This window comes from Branchiostoma belcheri, unplaced genomic scaffold (assembly GCF_001625305.1).
Source record: "Branchiostoma belcheri isolate BF01 breed outbred unplaced genomic scaffold, Haploidv18h27 scaffold113, whole genome shotgun sequence".
Taxonomy (NCBI): Eukaryota; Metazoa; Chordata; class Leptocardii; order Amphioxiformes; family Branchiostomatidae; genus Branchiostoma; species Branchiostoma belcheri.
This window is the reverse complement of record NW_017802525.1, coordinates 327,879-344,879: the sequence shown is the minus strand read 5'-3', so window position 1 is coordinate 344,879 and position 17,001 is coordinate 327,879. Positions and strand designations below refer to the sequence as shown.

The 17,001-nt window shown below is 40.3% G+C and overlaps 2 protein-coding genes across 4 annotated transcripts in view; one reads left to right on the top strand and one right to left on the bottom strand.

The window, feature by feature from the left end:
- The first annotated feature begins 112 nt into the window (after nt 1–112).
- Nucleotides 113–5,303, top strand: LOC109462206. 3 transcript variants are annotated; one of them, XM_019758733.1, is made up of 8 exons: nt 113–215; nt 733–990; nt 1,417–1,590; nt 2,321–2,397; nt 2,560–2,679; nt 3,057–3,224; nt 3,762–3,855; nt 4,418–5,303. In XM_019758733.1, the coding sequence occupies exons 2-8, from the start codon at nt 798–800 to the stop codon at nt 4,663–4,665; spliced, it is 1,074 nt and encodes a 357-aa protein (XP_019614292.1). In that variant the 5' UTR covers nt 113–215; nt 733–797; the 3' UTR covers nt 4,666–5,303. The 3 variants fall into 3 exon arrangements, with proteins under 3 accessions (XP_019614292.1, XP_019614291.1, XP_019614290.1); XM_019758732.1 differs by having other exon boundaries at nt 723–990; XM_019758731.1 differs by having other exon boundaries at nt 113–331; nt 723–990.
- Nucleotides 5,304–6,526: 1,223 nt separating this feature from the next.
- Nucleotides 6,527–17,001, bottom strand: part of LOC109462137 (epithelial chloride channel protein-like) — a 22,795-nt gene continuing 12,320 nt past the window's right edge. Inside the window, exons 8-21 of the mRNA XM_019758630.1 lie at nt 16,419–16,548; nt 15,902–16,066; nt 15,281–15,476; nt 14,737–14,846; nt 13,796–13,920; nt 12,259–12,384; nt 11,558–11,723; nt 10,858–11,016; nt 10,345–10,487; nt 9,731–9,847; nt 9,173–9,295; nt 8,436–8,621; nt 7,726–7,789; nt 6,527–6,699 (exon numbers count right to left, since the gene is read on the bottom strand). Of these exons, the coding sequence (XP_019614189.1) occupies nt 7,754–7,789; nt 8,436–8,621; nt 9,173–9,295; nt 9,731–9,847; nt 10,345–10,487; nt 10,858–11,016; nt 11,558–11,723; nt 12,259–12,384; nt 13,796–13,920; nt 14,737–14,846; nt 15,281–15,476; nt 15,902–16,066; nt 16,419–16,548 (1,782 nt within the window). The 3' untranslated portion in view covers nt 6,527–6,699; nt 7,726–7,753. The remainder of the gene's footprint in view (nt 6,700–7,725; nt 7,790–8,435; nt 8,622–9,172; nt 9,296–9,730; nt 9,848–10,344; nt 10,488–10,857; nt 11,017–11,557; nt 11,724–12,258; nt 12,385–13,795; nt 13,921–14,736; nt 14,847–15,280; nt 15,477–15,901; nt 16,067–16,418; nt 16,549–17,001) is intronic.

Here is a 17,001-nt window from a genome sequence, read left to right as displayed (position 1 = left end):
AAGTTGTCATATTTGAATGGCTAATGATAAAGTTTAGTACAGATACAGACAAAAATTGTCGTAAAATCGAACATTATTTCTGCCGAATTGCGATACCCGGAAGTGACTTTGTCCTAGGTGCTGATTTGGCGACAAGCGTGAAAGTGGGTCAAATTCAGAAATGTATCAAAATCGCTCCAGAAAGAAGTGGATCTAGATCTATAGGCGTTTGGAAGGTTTGAATGTTCATTTAAACGTTTCTAGAAGCATTTCAGAAGCACCAAATAGGACAGAATATCTCGTTGCTAAGGGAGACCACGAAGTACTGATTATCCAAGTTCATCCAAGCGCGGTTTGTTGACTTTTTGCTTGTGGTTGTTGTTAGGTAAATCAGGTGTAGCGATGTGTGCAGCTCAGAACTATACGTTCTGTTATGGTAAAATTCTTGTTTGTTTCACATAACTGACCGGTATTAAAAGCGCCTACAAGAGGACTTCCCTAACCAACGGTACATGTGTACTCGTAGTTTAGAAGGTACTCACTTACACCTGAGTCAAGTGAGAAAACAGGTGCAACGTGCCATTTCTAAGGGAACAACACAGCCAGGGATTCAAACTCAGAACCTTTGCTTTGGAACCTTCTACAATATATCTCATGATTGCCTTTTTAACCTTTGCAGAACAACTGTTCCTTGAATTGTCCCATTATGAAATAAATTCTTGGGATGACTATTCTTTCCCCAGGTTCAACCAGCAACATAACCGAAGCCAACAAATTATCGACCATCAGAACCACTAACTGTCTGACATCGCAGCATCATGCCTGGTAGAAAAGCCGGCTCCACCTCGCTGGAAGAGGAGCTGCCCTCCCCCGTGAGCGTGCCAGTTGGACTGGTCCTGGCCCTGACCCTGCCTGTATCCCTGGCTGTTCTGTGGAAGTTCAGCCTCCCCCTGCTGGCTGTGTCTGTACTGGGGGAGGAGGCTGTACAGAGGGTCACAGATGTGGCATTTGGTAAGTAAATTTGCACGTGAAGCATGCTTAAAGAACCCAACACGCTTACCAATAAGATGTATAACCCGATATTGGCTCAAAACAAACCAGTCTGAATTGCAGAGGCTGTACTGTACTGTACTGAACTGAATATATACTGAGATGTATGTAACACAATTGATTTGAGCCATTGCTGTATGTTCTACCTCAACCTGACACTTGCACCAAAGCACAACTTGGTACAAAGACCCACACCAGCAAAAGAGTACTATGTCCAACCCAAATTTCCAATTAGAAAGCCACAACCTTACATGCTCTTCTCTTCCTCATCAGCTGCTACAGTCACTCACCCATACCTTGCCTTAGCACTGTGAGGCATTGTCATAAAGCATCTCTAGTGTTTCCACAGATGGTTTAGAAATGTTAGAAATAGTTTTTTTCCCACAGACCTAGCTGCCCATTTCACCTCGCCGTGCCCGGTGTGGATCCCCCACGCTGAGCGGCGCTGGCTGCAGCAGCCGTCAGACAGACAGATCCGCCGAGTCAGCAACATCAGCAGGAGGGAGTTTGTCATGGTGGTCAACAGGGGAGAGCCTGTCATCATCACGGATGCCATGCAAGGTACATGTACTTCAATCTGCTCTACACTTGGTTGGCCTATAAATCAGGATCAGTAGGGAAGACTTTGTTAGGTGAACAGAGGAGAGTCTGTCAAATTCACTGATGGCATGCAAGGTACAAGAACTGCTCTACAAAATACAGGTACTATAAATCTTGAAACGTTTGCAGTGGTTTTGTTTTCATAGTTTTTGCAGTGGCGTCTTCTCTGCTCATCAGGATCAGTAATAAGGAAGACTATGTTAGACTTGTTAGCAGGAGAGTCTGTTATCATCACTGATGGCATGCAAGCTACATATTCTATAACTTAACTTCTTGCCAATATAAGCTTGCGCCACTATGTTATGTTTATTAGTATGACGTCACGGGTCACTTGATGCCCATCCCTGAGCCCGTGTGCTCATAGGTTGTGAATCCCCTCCATGGTTAGTCTTAAGATCTGACTCCATGTGTACAACCATGTTGTGATTAAATGCTGTTCGCATCCAAGTGCATCTCGCGTCCTCGATCCTTCGTAGTTGGTCCTTGGTCACTTAGTGACGTTGATTTAGGTAGGTGAAGTAATGGCTGTATACCCTGGCAACAAATTGAAGAATGTCTACCCTTTCTATCATGAAAAATTAATATGATTAAGTCACAAATGGCCTATATTTGACCTATAAGCCCATTTATTTCAGTACCTGGTACTTTGTATAAAACTACAGGAAAATAGGACTTTTAATTTGTGTTCTAGGTTGGGAAAGCTTGAACAGATTTGATTGTGACTACTTCATCAAGACATACCCCACAGCTGAATATTTTGACTGGCAAGTAAGGAACAACCTTTCTCTCTTTGTGTTCTTTCCACCTATTGTACTGCAACATGGTGTGCTTAATGTAATAATTGCTATTTCCTAACAATAACGAAGTTTTATCAACTTTGCTTTTCTGTAATTCATTTATGAATATTAAATTAAATGCTTTCACCCTCAGAAAGGCCATAAGATCCGGTTTGGTGACATCCCTACAGTATACGGAGGAGACCCAGACTCCTGGAAATGTGCCAGCGGCTACTTCGACACATTCTGGGACACCAACATGAAGGCAGCAGTGGTAACTTAATATCTATTATGGAGTACACTTTTTCTTACACAAGTTACAGTATATCACTTCTATGGATAAAAGCCACTGTGAAAGCCAGAAAAAAGCCTGTTGTAGAGTCTGCTTATGAGGTAACTTACAATTAGGTTTCTGTCATAAACTTCTACTCACTCTCTCTCTATTCAGTTTAGCGTCTGTTGTTCCCCGTCTTCTAAGGGTAAGACGTGCTTACACAATGATGCTGAGGCTTGATGGCAGCCTGCCATTTGCCTCTTTCCTGTGGGTTGATGTTATGTAGGTTTAGGTGGTAGAAGTCCTCCTTACAACCTTATATCAACAACCTTACATGTATGTATAATTGTAGATGATTTCTACTATTTTTTCCCTAGGACTGGTTAGCCCAGGTCCCGGAGCCGTACTTCCTACCTGAGGGCAGCCTGACCGCCAGCACGGCCGGACACGTCAGGGCACCCATGATGACTGGATTCTTAGGAACACCTGGGACAGGTGTGTCGCCTCACCTGGACGAGACCTGCGAAACTTTCATGACTGTACAGGTGTGTACATCCACAGGTGAAGGCATCCAATGCAACTTCAGGGTGGCAAAACAAAGAAGATATTCTGAATGAGGAAATCTGTCTAATATTGACATTTGCTGCCATTTCTGTAATCATTTCATACTTGTGTTTGAGACAACCCCTAAACAAGCTACATGAGGAGTCCCTTAAATACATGTATCTAGAACAATATGACAAGCAACCATTTTCCATCAGCAACATTGCATTTTTGCCGCAGTATGCTAATGGGATAGGGTTGATTCTACTAAATACTACATTAAAAGTATGGCCGGAAAATTGACTTTGAAAATCCAGTTTTGCCAGCCTGAAATTGCACTGGATTAAAGCTATTAAATTAATCATATTTATGTTAAGAGAAGATATACTAGTATATAGATTTTACATATAAAAGAATGTCTTACACATGATGTACCTGACTGATAGGCTTGCACATGCATGAACAATTCTAAGGAATTGTTACAGTTGTTGGTGAAATACCCTTGACAAGTGATTGACATGTGTCAATCATCCTCCCAGTTCTCAGGTGTGAAGAACTGGAGTCTGTCCTGGCCAGAGGTGCATGATGGGAAGCTCAGGTGGTCTCCGCCTATGGTTTTCACCTTGAACCCTGGTAAGAGATCCCTAGATAAATATATGTTGTTGGAATCTCCTGTCGCTGCGACAGATGAGTAGGCGTACAGGTCATCATTATGTATGTTACACAAATAGTAAATATCTTGCCACTATACTGATGATGTACTGAGCACAAGCTGCATAGAGTACATATCAGTTTGAGCTGTGTCAATAATCTTCTAGATTTTAAACTGCATCATCATCATCAGTTTGGGGTTTCCTGGTCCAAGACCTTCTCCCTCCAATCTGCTTTATCCTGCAAATTTATGTGCAAGATTTTGCAATGATGAAGTTCTCATTTATATCTAAGGAGACAATGTAAGGCATCTACTCTATCATAAATGATTTTACATACACAGATAGGCAGGCATTTTTTCATAGATTATTGTAAATTACTCTTTAGTATACACAGCATTGCATAATTTTCTGAATAAAGTCTCGAAGCAGATTAAAAATACTTTCAAATTGATTAATTGCATAGAATGCCTTGTTTCAACCCAATACCTGATATTAGGATAAGGAATAGATGAATAAATGAAGGAATAATTTTTTGTCTGCAGGAGAGATCATGCTGTGGTACGTGGGCATGAGGCATCACACGGAAGTTGTCTCCGGCTGTTCCCTGAGTTTCAGCTACAGATTCAGCACCCCTGCCCCCATGAACTACTTTGAGAAGCTCAGGAACGCTCTGCAGTCGTTTCCCCAGGAGGAGATAAGGAAACTGTTTGCTGAGACCAAAGCTATGGATGTGGACTATGCAGAACACTGTGAAGTAAACAGGCATGGGGACAGAGTACATCTCAGCTGAGAAAGAAAATCATTAAGTTAAACTTGAAGACTAAATTAGAAAGGCTTAATTAGAAAGTTCTGTGCTGAGACCAAAGCTATGGATGTGGACTATGCAGAACACTGTCAAGTAAACAGGCATGGGGACAGAGTACATCTCAGCTGAGAAAGAAAATCATAAAGATCTCTGAAATATTTTCAGTATAACGTAATGTTACTACTTAGAGTACAGTTCAGATGTTCATGGTACACGATGGCTAAGTTAGAAATCTCTTTGCTGAAAGCTAAAGATGTAGACTTTACAGTAAACAGTAGAGTAGGCAGGCATGGGGAGAGCTCAGCTTGCAGAACACTGTAGGGTAGAAAGGTATGGGGACCAGATACATGTCAGTTGACAAAAATCATTTACAGGGACCATGGTTGACAGATGATGATGATGCCTGGGAGTAAACCTGGGGATGTGAACAGATATAGAAAAGTGGTACAGAATGTAACAGAAACATAGAGAAAGTGACCTGTCCACAAAAAAATTGTTGGTACTCGGAAACCAGAACATCAGAACAACACAATGTTGACAGGGTACAAAAAATGTACATCTTGTTGTAAGGATGGTGGGTGTAGAAGTCATACTACATAATTATCAAGTGAGAGAACTATCTTCAGGGGACTTAAGTAATGGATGTGGACATTGCAAATTATCTTAGGGTGGTTTTGTGCATTATACTAATCAAGAGCAATATAAAAAAAGTAAGATTGACAGCACTATATTTTAAGACTATGCAATCAAAACCAATGACAATTTTACAAAAAGATGAGTAAAAAAGGAAGGAATTGTAAAATTATGGGTGTTTAATAAACTTTGTCAAAGCTAAATAATTTTCATAATACCAACCAAGCACCACAAAGCACCACAAGAAAATTAGTGTATATACATGATACATTTCTCACATATTTTTGTAGTATCTTATATGCATTACATTATGCACTTTAGTAATGTATATACATTGTATTAAACGGAAAAGTGGATTATTGTGTTAAGTATATGTTTAAGATATTGGTTTCTTTACTTCAGTCAGAGACTGTGTTGAACTATCCTGATTTGGGATTTTTGTTCTTACATTTTATAAACCAGATTTTATACATTATTTCATCCATTCAGTAGACGAAAATCACTGTACTTTTTTGGTGTCAATAAAGATCACCCGTTCCTATTTTCTCAAACTTCATCAGGCCCAGTGTATTATCTCAGGCCTCTGTACTTGCTGTTATCACAATCATAGAATTTGTCACGCAAGGCACATCAGCTAGAAGCAAAATTGCAAATGCATCAATAGGTTAGAGGTGTTGGCTTTTTTCCGGTTGACGTGTAGATCTAGTTTGTGCATCAAATATATTTTTGCTTCCTCTGTACATCATTAGTATGTCATTGTCATCCCAGGAAATACACTCTTTGCTCTTTGTTAATTGATAATTGTTAGATTTTGACTTTCTTCGGAATAAAAAAGCTTATTTACATTTCCACTATCTCAGTAGCAAGGGTATGTTTTGAAATATACCCATCCGGCAATTACACTTATGTTAACAAACGCAGTAGGCAAAGGCAAGTCAAAACAAAGTCAACAAACTTCAACAAACATATAAAGTACACACATCTTATTATGATACATTTCTTGTACTGTAGTTTGCTACATTGGTGAACAGCCTGTTTAATTTCATAGAACCAAAAGTTGAAAACGTTGTCTCTTGTAGGGGTTTTGGGTATAGCTGATTAATATTAGGCAAAAATTAGCAATATACAAAGCTCTCCTCTGCTAAAAATCTTCATAACTGCTAAGCCTGATAGTTGAGTTTTATTATCAGACTATCATGATACTAGTACCCAGTTCCCCTAACTGAGACAAGTTTGGGTGTTACACAAGTCATGTATATTTTACTCTATATGCAATGCTTTGTTGCACAGAACAGTAACAGTAACAGTTGTGTCATGTAGTGTCCTCTAGTCTCACTCTTCTCCATCAGCTGGTCGGGTCCTCGCTTCTTCTATCATTCCTTCACACTGTGAAACAGGAGAGAAATATTAGCTGGGGTCCTTGAGAGAACTTGTTGAAATTCAAAAGAAAATTAATAGGACTGTGTCAGAATGTGATTTCTTTCTGCTTTATGTAACAAATCCCTTGATCCATACATGTAGTTATTGGCATTTTTTGGAGCTTTTGCTGAATGCGAAATTGAAAACAAATTTTTTCATCATTTCCTTAATTTGCAACATTCAAAGAGTTTTTGTGTCCAAACCACATTCAACTAAGTTTTAGGACTACCCAAAAAGCAGTGACAATTGAATGATAATGCGTTTTTGTTAAGGCTTAACAGTAAGTTTGGACAAAAATTGCTTTCTCCTTTTCGCAAAAAAAGGAATGTTTTATGTTAGACCTGAATAGTAAGAAGAAAAAATCCAACTCAAACAAACATCAATCAAACAATAAAAAGTTATACAGGTCTTGCAAGTTACCAAAGGCTTTGGGTAAAAGTGGGGAAAGCAGGAAAGGACAGGGATTCTTAGGGACAAATGCTTAACTCTAGGGTTTACGTGAGTTTGCAGCGTTTAACATCTGCAGTGAGTTTACATTCATAGGGTTCACCGTTGTCTGGTCTCTCTTTATGCATGGTGTTCCCTTAGTGTGGCTGAAATAAAACAGTTTGAACAGACCAGTCCAAATCATACTCAACATACTTCGATACTAGATTATTTTCAGGTGAGAGGAAGGTAGAAGAATGTAGTCTAGATTTTCTTAATTTAAGCTAAAATTCAACTTAAGAATTTAACAATATTCAAAAAGAATCACCATCTTTCCTTCTTTAGTGAATCAAACTTTAAGAAGGAGTATCAAAAGGTAAAAATTGGACACTCAGTTTCTAGACTAAGGTAGTAAACTTGACAAGTTGGCAAGTAACTTCAACCAATTTCAGTCTGTTAAGTGTGATTTGGTACTGGTCTGCAACTTTTGTTACATTTAAGAGCATTTTAACTTTCATGCATTACCCGGTAACTCTACAAAAGAAGAAAGTCTACGACAGTACACACCACACAACAATCTGAACGGACTGCTGGGTCACGATCTTAGGATGTCGTCACAAGTCTGCTTCACCTGCGGAAAGTGGTTTCTTCCAGTCAAGGTCAAGCAAGGTCACAGCAAGGTCAAGGTCACAGCAAGGTCATACAGTTAAGTCCTTTTCAAAAAAAGCTTAACTGAAGACTCGGATAAGTTTAGCTCAGGTAGATGTAAAGAAAATAAAGGAATTAAAACTTACCCCTTGAAGTTTTTTAAAGAAAAAGTTATGGTTGATGAGAGGAAATAACACACTTGGTTTTAATGATTATTCAATGTATAAGAAGTTACTTCCACATTAAGTTGGAGTTTACGAAAAGTTTTCTGAATCTTGGCTTTTCAACATTTCACCTTACAACCTCTACAAGCATGTTTTGGCCAGTTTGTGAAGGCCAGTCCATATACATACATGCCTGTAGTGGCTTTAAGGTAAAATGTAATCCAAGGTCCAGAAGAAGAACAATCTCCTGTAAATGCATAAACCTTTACAGTGGTTTTATTTCATGGTAGGAGGAAAAGGGAGAAATTAGTTTGAAGTTTACAAGTAAAACAATTCTGTACATGTAGTACAGTATAAAGCACAGATTTGCCATGTTACAATTTTTCTTCAAGAGGGAACCACGAAAATAAAACCACCGCAAAAGTGTCTGCATTTACTGAGTATCACATCACCGTGGCAACATACCCAGACATAGAACGTGGCAGCTCCGGCGCTGACGTCGCGGACTTGCGCCAGGTCGAACTCGGACAGCAGTTTGGCGGCGCGCTCGGCCTTCTCGCGGGGAATCATGTCAGGGTCACACTCCGCCACCATCCGCTTTATCCCCTGCTTCCCGGTCTTACCCATCAGGGCCTGCACTGCCTGCCAGTTCTGGAGGAGATACCAGATATTTAAAGCAACAAAAGCAAACAAACAAACAAACAAACAAAGATACAGATACACAGATACAGAAGCTGGTTTGAACAGATACATTTTGTACACATTTGAACACTGCCAGTTCTGGAGATATTTAATGCAAAAAAAGAAATATAGCTTCACAGACACAGATACAGAAGCTGGTTTGTACAGATACACATTTGACCCCTTTTTTTATTTCTAAGGGCAGTTCTGGAGGAAAATAAGATATCATTTAAGCCAACAAAATGCAATTAAAGACAAAGGAAGATGCAAGCACTCAACCATTGAAGCTGGTGTGTTGCACCAAAGGGTGGTTATACCAGATATACAGACACTGATACATATTTGACCCCTTTTTTCCTTTCTAAAAGCCATGAAGTGATTTTCGTCTTCATGAAGGCAAACAAACAGCCATGTGATGAAAAGGGGATATACAAACACCTAGACTACAAATGGTTGTTTCAGCAAATAATATAGAGATTAAACAAAGGAAACACAAACAAAATACAAACAGACAAACAGACCTGTGTCTGGCTCTCGGGTGTGCCCAGCATGAGGTAAGTTGAGATCATGACAGTGTGGACCTGGGGAGGGGGGTGGCCGTAGTTCCTGATCTCAGCAACTGTGCTCTGCTTCATCTCCAAAACCTGAAAATACAAGAAAAATATGTCAAGAATCTTGAAGACTCAAGACTTAAACTTAAGAAAATAAGAAATTGAAAATAACTTTAAAAGTCTGAAGACTTAACCTTAAAGAAAAGTTTGTAATGATGTCTCATTGTCGGACTGACAGAAGAGAAACTTTACAGAATGTATTGAGCTTTTCCATTGCATGTTTCATGGGTCACATTTTTAAAATGCATTTTCACATTTTTACATGTGTACAGTAAATCAAAGCCAATTTGATTTTACAGGCTTTAAGGTAGAAATTTCCTTTTATTCTATATTAGATTAGATTAAGAAATTGTTACCAGGCTAATTCTTAACTTCCAACCCTAGTTCTACACCATTAGACACTAGACTTGACAGTACACAACCAATGGTAGGGGCATAACCATGACTTTATGATAGCCACCACGTTACCTCATGACGCAGCTTCTCCAGGTGTTTGAGCGTCTTGAGCACCTTCTCTCCCTCCTCCACCTGCACCTGGAGATCCTCCAGAGCCTTCTGCTTACGGTCAGCAACTTCCTGTTTCACCTGCGGGGGGGGGGATTGTTATGGTTTCATAGTCATCTTTTTTGATAGATTCAGGAAGTAATAAGAAATACATCTGCATGCAATTCTAGCTTATGAGAAGCCATTTTCCAACTGATTGCAAAAAAGGAGTGTCAGACACCATGTACACTGTTACTGAATACCAGGAAAATGTTGGATGTTTTTTCTTGATGACGATTGTAGTCATTGGATCAGCACTTTTGCCAGTCATTGCAAGGACTGCATCCGGTGAGTGTGCAACAACCTGGATACTCCTTCCCCAGCCCACATTGGCATGGAAATATCTCTACTTTTATATGCTGCTATCAAGAAAAACAGTATCTTTACAGATGGCTATAGACATAATCACAGCTATATTTTCAGCACCAAGGACAATACTCTGTTTTACTTTCTACAGGCTGAAAGCTTGTTTCCTGTGTTAAATTCTCAAGAATTTCAGCTCAACAAAGGTGAATAGAGGATGTTTGGTGTCCTAATACCTTTTCCTTCTCAGCCTTGTTGGTGATGTCAGCAGGCAGGGTGATGCGGCCGGATGAGGTCATGTTCTCGCAGGCTGCCCGGGCGATCTCCACGGCAGGCTCTACCTCTTTAATCCGCCTGCCTGCTATAGCCACCTTCAGACCTGGAACACAGGGGGGAAATGGTTTACAGACATGCAGTATTGCATTTTATATGTCTTGTGTTTAATATGAAGAAGTTTGTACTTTCACAATGTGGATAACAATCTGTGGTTAATAAGTCGACTTTATTGTACACAATTATCAATCATCCTTTGCTTAGTTGAAACACTTCATAGGTACCCATTGCTGAATAACATACAGAAAATAAGTACAATCATGGAGGCTTTTTGCCTCAGTTAGCAATGGTGTCTTCCTACAGACTAAGACAACTGTTGAATTGGAAAAGATATCAGTTACAACAGACAAAATTCTGATGCAACAGTGACCAAACATCTAACAAATAGACAAAGTATGTTTTGCTGATGTGCTCACCGTCTGTGATGTTCCAGATCTCGCGAAGTTTGGCGATCTCCGGCGAGATGTTGGCATCATCGTACATCCCGCCTGCCTTGTACTGATCCTCAGCTGCAGACACTTCCTTACGGTCACCTGATCTCAGGGCACGGCGAACATCCTTCAGAAGCTGGTCCTCTGTAGGGAAACAGAGAAGTAGACAAACAAGGTGGTTTAAAGCTGTTTAATGGGACTTAATAGCCATAAAGAAAATAGCATAACATAATATGGTACAAAATATAACAGGACAGAGCATAACATAAAATATGCAGAACAAGAGTCTCTCATAATTTGCCAAATGGTGTTAACATTGTCGACTGACGAACAGCAGAGAACTTTCAGAAACTAGCATTTCTTCTAACATTGGAAAGTTTTATGACTAATTAAAGGTAAAGAAACAGTGGTGCAGGTAAAATTGTCTGCTTCAGGTAGTTTTGAATGTTGCCTACACCAGTGTAGATATAGATATTTTCTATTTTATTTTTAATCTATGCAATGTCAGTCTCAGCTTAGCAGCTGTCACAAGGGCGCTGTCCAATACCACTGAGGTGACGGTTTACACTTCTCTTAAATTTGTGTCTGTCCTTTAGAGCTACAATGTCCTGTGGGAGGGAGTTCCAGAGCTGAACTGTGGCTGGTAGGCCCATATTTCAAGCCCTGTGATGAATCTGCTCCTCACCCATCTGTATCCTCCTGGCCTTCTCCATCTCCTGTTTCTTCCTCTCAGCCTCCTGCCGTCTGCGCTCCTCCTCCTGTCTCCTCTGCTCCTCCCGAACAGCTGGGTCTATCACAGGCTCCTCCACGGTTGGCATGGCAACCGGCACTGGCGGAGGGGGCGTGGGGGTCTACGGAAGGTAAGGTATTTCGTTAATCAAATGGGGGTCTGCATGGGGGGTCCCGACAACGCTCTACGCTAAATTTTGAGAGCCGGGTACGTATTACACTACAGTAGCGATTATGCTTTACAATAAATTCCAAGTGTCTACAACGCATCACGTGGAACTAAAATGCTCCAATTGTGCTCTACTTTGAATTAGAGCGGTCCTACATAGAATTAAAACGGCCGATTATGCTCAAATAGCTCAACATTTCTGCACTTAATCAAATTGAAGCAGCTTTGGACCACAGACCAACTATCCAATGCAAGTGAAACATTAATATGGACCTGATGCAAGGATTGGATGTCTACATCTACCTATTAGTAAGACTTAGTGCATTTCCAGACCAATGTTAGACTTACAGTGAAGTGAAGTGAATTTTATGGAAAAAGGTCATGTTGTCTATAACCACCTGTAAAGCAAAAGTTATTTTTTACAACTCTTACAGGAAAGCAAAATTCTGTGTAAGAAGAACTACATGTACATGTATTTCCTGACTGACCCTTTTCTGGACCACAGGTTCTGCCACTGGTTCAGCCTCCTCCTCCTGCTCCTCTATCACCTCCTGTTTCTCATCTGTCCCATTGGCTATCCCCATCTCTTCTTCGTCTTCTATACTGAAGCTGTCCTGTAGGGGCAGAGGTTACGTCACAGTCTGAAACAGTCTTACTGTAGGACTAGTCATGCCTTTGTGAATTTGAAAGCAACGCACTGTGTGTCTTTTCACAGAGTGTATAATGACACAAGACAAAACAGCAAGACAAAGAAGCTGAGGTAACTAAAGGTGTACTCAAGAAATGCCTGTACATCTATGAGTAGCATACTTAATGCAAACAGTGGTATTTTGAAGCATTTCTCCATTGAATTACAAACAGATGGCAACAACACAGGGGTATTTTGTACAGATATCATAACAATGAATGCATCACAAGTTGAACTGCTTGTTCCAACTCTTCTAGCCCAACAACAACCACAAAGATAGATAAGATATTCACCAATATGTATGTAAACGTATAAATTTTGACAATACCTTCAGTGAATAACAAGTCTTGGTGACAGTACAGGCCTTTAGTAATACTGTACCTGTCTAGTAAGTGAACGACGGCAGACTTATATGAATAATTAATAAACACAGAATTAAGTAAACGAAGGGAAAGGTGAAATCATCCATAATTGATGAAACAGACCTCTAAAGCCATGAGTCTTTTAGGGAAAGACATTTGGGAAATGATTGGCATTTTATTTGGTGCATTCAATATCTTTCAAAAGTCATTATGAGACAGTATAAAAATGGCCAAAGAGTTGCATTTTTTTTTTTTACATCTTTTGTAAACTTTGCGGCTTCTTCACTTTTTGTGACCATTTTCTTTTTTCGCATCACTAGCAAAAGTCACACTTCCATATGTCTGAAATGTCTGATTTCTTAATTGCAATTGTTTAAAAGCAATTTAGCTGACAAAACACCACCTTTGAAGAACTTAGACAAAACCAATACTTTTTTGGAGTAGCCGTCATATTCCTGACAAATGGCTCTCACACTTGTTCCACCAGATGACTCTAGCCTGATGAAACCCTCATGGGAACTTTTGAACATGTCACAGGAAACTGTGCAATCCATCACAGCTGACAGCTGTGAGTGGACTGCCTTTAATTTTTCAAGAAGTTCATGGCAGGATTTCACTCCCCGAATCTACCTCTTACACAATCTCTGGTCAGCTGTCACTTACATTGGGCCTAGCTGAGGTAACCATTCCCAGAACTTACCGACAGGATCTCAGGATATTTTATCATTCTGAAAATCAGTCCAATAGTGCTATGTCACAACCAAACACACACAAAACAATACCTCATCAGTGCCAGGAGGTAATAAGTGAAACCTCTTCAATACTGTCACAGACTGATGGCTGTCACTAATTACATTATGTATAATAAACCATTCATGGATATATCATGCATGTTTTTCCAATAGTATCACTTATCACCTACTTTATATATGTTAGGATGTGTTATGAAAATAGCAGATTTGGGAAAGCCCTTACATCTATGGGCATCTGTGTGGGAGATGGCGCCGTCTGTGCACGTTTGCCCTTCTTCTTCAGCACCACCAGCCCCAGTATAATCAGCAGGGCCACCAAGCCTGCAGCACCCACACCGGCGCCCATGGCTGCTTAGAAAAGAACACACATCACTTTATGAAGATTTAAAATGCGTAGGCCACACCAATTTAATTTGTTGGTTCTCGGATTCGCCTCTTCGTTTTTTCTGATTTGCAAAAAAAAAAAAAAATATGATTCTGGTTCTGAATCAACTGAAAAATGCTCATGTTTTGCCCTCAACAGTTGAGGAAAGTCCTTTTCTTCCTAGTTGTTACAGTTTTCCCATCTATCATTGCAGTAGTCTGATTAAAAGTTCAAAATTCAATGTTTAAATTTTAACCCAGCCTTTTGTGTTGACTTCATGGCTCATTTTGTAGCATTTAAGCCTATAATAGGATGCCTAGACCTGTTTTTATTTTTATTTTTTTTTCGCCCTGTCGCTTCATATTTTTTCTGAAAAAATCCGAGAACCAACAAATTAAATTGGTGTGGCCTTAGAATGCTACAATTATACCCACGAGTAACGTGCGCTATCAACATGCTTTCATCCAGTTATCTGGCATTTCTAAAGTTAAAATGACCAAAAACCTCACGTGCACGGGAAGTGTGACTTCAGCAATGGGCCAAAGGTATGACAACATACACTTGACCTTGCCCAGTCTTCAGTGAGAGACCTACACTAGGCAAAACACTTATTGAACACAAACGTCTTACATTAAGGCAGCATAATTTCCTCTCAAGGATGTAGTACATGATTTATACGTTTATTTGTTAACAAGGAAGCTTGTTCCATAATCATGATGATGTAGTTGTAGGAAAGAAGCTTTCAACATGGAACTTCTCCTGATGGTGATATGGAGGAAGAAGAGAGGAAAAGTTCTTACCGATGACAGCGACCGGCTCAGACTCGGGTGCCGGTGACCCGTCCGTTTCCTCCTCCTCCTCCAGCGGCCCGTCATAACCCGACACCTGGAACGCACCAACGGCAACAACCCTGGGAACAAGATGGCGGGGGTTAGGGGCGTGGATGAATTATGTGAGTAAATTATACTTTACAAGCTTGGCTTAGTTCGTCTCCATATACCTCTAGACAGGGATGCCAAAGCTGTAAACCATTTATACAGAAATTTTGTAGATCTTAACATGTTTGTGGTGGATTTATTTGCAGTCTTTCCAGAAAACTGTAAACCACAACTGTCAAAATCATAAAACTGCAAATACATCTTTTGATTTTATGAGTACTACAGAATTGTTTCAACTGTGTGAACTGAAAACACCACAAAAACCTACTTTCCCAACTAACCGTAGACTTTCGAGGTTCTCAATGATAAAAAAAACAAGGCTACATTATGGATTTTTCATCTTAAAACTTTGTACATCAAACTCATCACAGATATAAATGAACATGGCAAACAAGCTAGGAAATACCTGTCAAAATCCGACACAGATTCGCTGTCTGATTCGCTGACGTCTCTCCCGCCGGAAACGCCGGCCACGCATGACATGTCCACCTGAGTCAGGACGCTGCTGCCCAGGACTTTCACCATCATGTTGTACCGCCCGTTGCCTAGGTAACGCTCAAATGTGGCCGAGTAGATCCCGTCGTTTTCATACGCATCCACACCTGAAGGATTAATGCCCTTAGTCAATGACAATGGAATGTTACATTAACACAGCAAGGGGTAATGTATGCACTGTAGCTGTTAAATTTCATTTGAAATGAAAGGAGGAAAAAGAAAAAAACATTGACTCTCAAGCCAAATGCACAAAGAGAATTAGAAATGTCCAACTGCACTGAAAGTTGAATTGTTGCTCAGGATCTAGACCCTAGCTAACCTGTACGGTAACATTTTTTTTTTGTTCTTCTGGTATATCGTCTACCAGCCCTTAAACATCTTGTTTTTCCTTATCCTCCAGAGGCAAAATTTCAGCAGTCTTGTCATATTGTGAAAGGTTCAACATGTGCTGAATCCTAGAGTTGTACAGGAAGTGGTGATGCTAACATATAGTTATTTTATGAGGACTAAAATGAATTAAAGTGACTTTGACCTTGACCGTCATCCTTGAGCGTGACCTCTACGTCCCTTCCGTACGGCCTGGAGATGACAGCAGTGACGTCTGCCCCGACGACACAGGCGTAGTCCTTCTCAACAAGAGCATACAGAACCACACTGTCGCCTGAGCCCAGGGCCACAGATGTGTCTGAGAAGGCACCTAAAAATATGATAATGATGATATATGATGCTTTATTCAGTATTCAAAAGTGTACTGACTTGCAGTGTCCCCTATGTTGGACTCTGTATTACTCTGAGTTTACAAATCTTCTCTTTGCCATGATTAACATATAGCCAGTCAACTCGTGTTGATTAAAAAGTACAGAATGGTTGTGATATGTGTAAATCAAATGTCAATGATGAAATACATGTAGTACAGTCATGAAAGTATCACTTAATTGTGCTAAAATGATTGTTTTATGCTCTTACAAGCAAAGTACAGGTCATGGTGGTAAAGCAGTCCTAGGCACAATTATAGGCCATATAGGAGTGTTACAGTAGTAATCTGGTACCTTGCACACTGATGGGAGGCACAGACAGGTCACTCTGTCCAGATGTGACAGTGACTTTGGTTCCCCAGCCACAAGGCGGATCTGGATATGAGGTCATGTCTGGTTCAACGTCAAAGCAGAAGCGAGTTTCCTGAAAAACAATGATGTCAACAACAAATTAGTCTGTACTGTCACTCAACTGCACACACACACACACACACACAACACACACACACACACACACAACACACACACACACACACACACACACACACACACACACACACACACACACACAAACACACACACACACACACACACACACACACACACACACACACACACACACACAAACACACACACACACACACACACACACACACACACACACACACACACACACACACACACACACACACACACACACACACACACACACACATACACACACACAAACACACACACAAACACACACACAAACACACACACACACAAACACACACACACACACACACACACACACACACACACACACACACACACACAAACACACACACACACACACACACACACACACACACACACACACACACATACACACACA

What these genes read in the sequence shown, in the direction of transcription:
- LOC109462206 (XM_019758733.1), top strand. Translation starts at nt 798, where the DNA reads ATGCCTGGTAGAAAAGCCGGCTCCACCTCGCTGGAAGAGGAGCTGCCC. An exon ending in CATCACGGATGCCATGCAAG is followed by an intron (nt 1,591 to 2,320) that starts GTACATGTACTT and finishes TTTGTGTTCTAG; the next exon opens with GTTGGGAAAGCTTGAACAGA. An exon ending in CTGAATATTTTGACTGGCAA is followed by an intron (nt 2,398 to 2,559) that starts GTAAGGAACAAC and finishes TTTCACCCTCAG; the next exon opens with AAAGGCCATAAGATCCGGTT.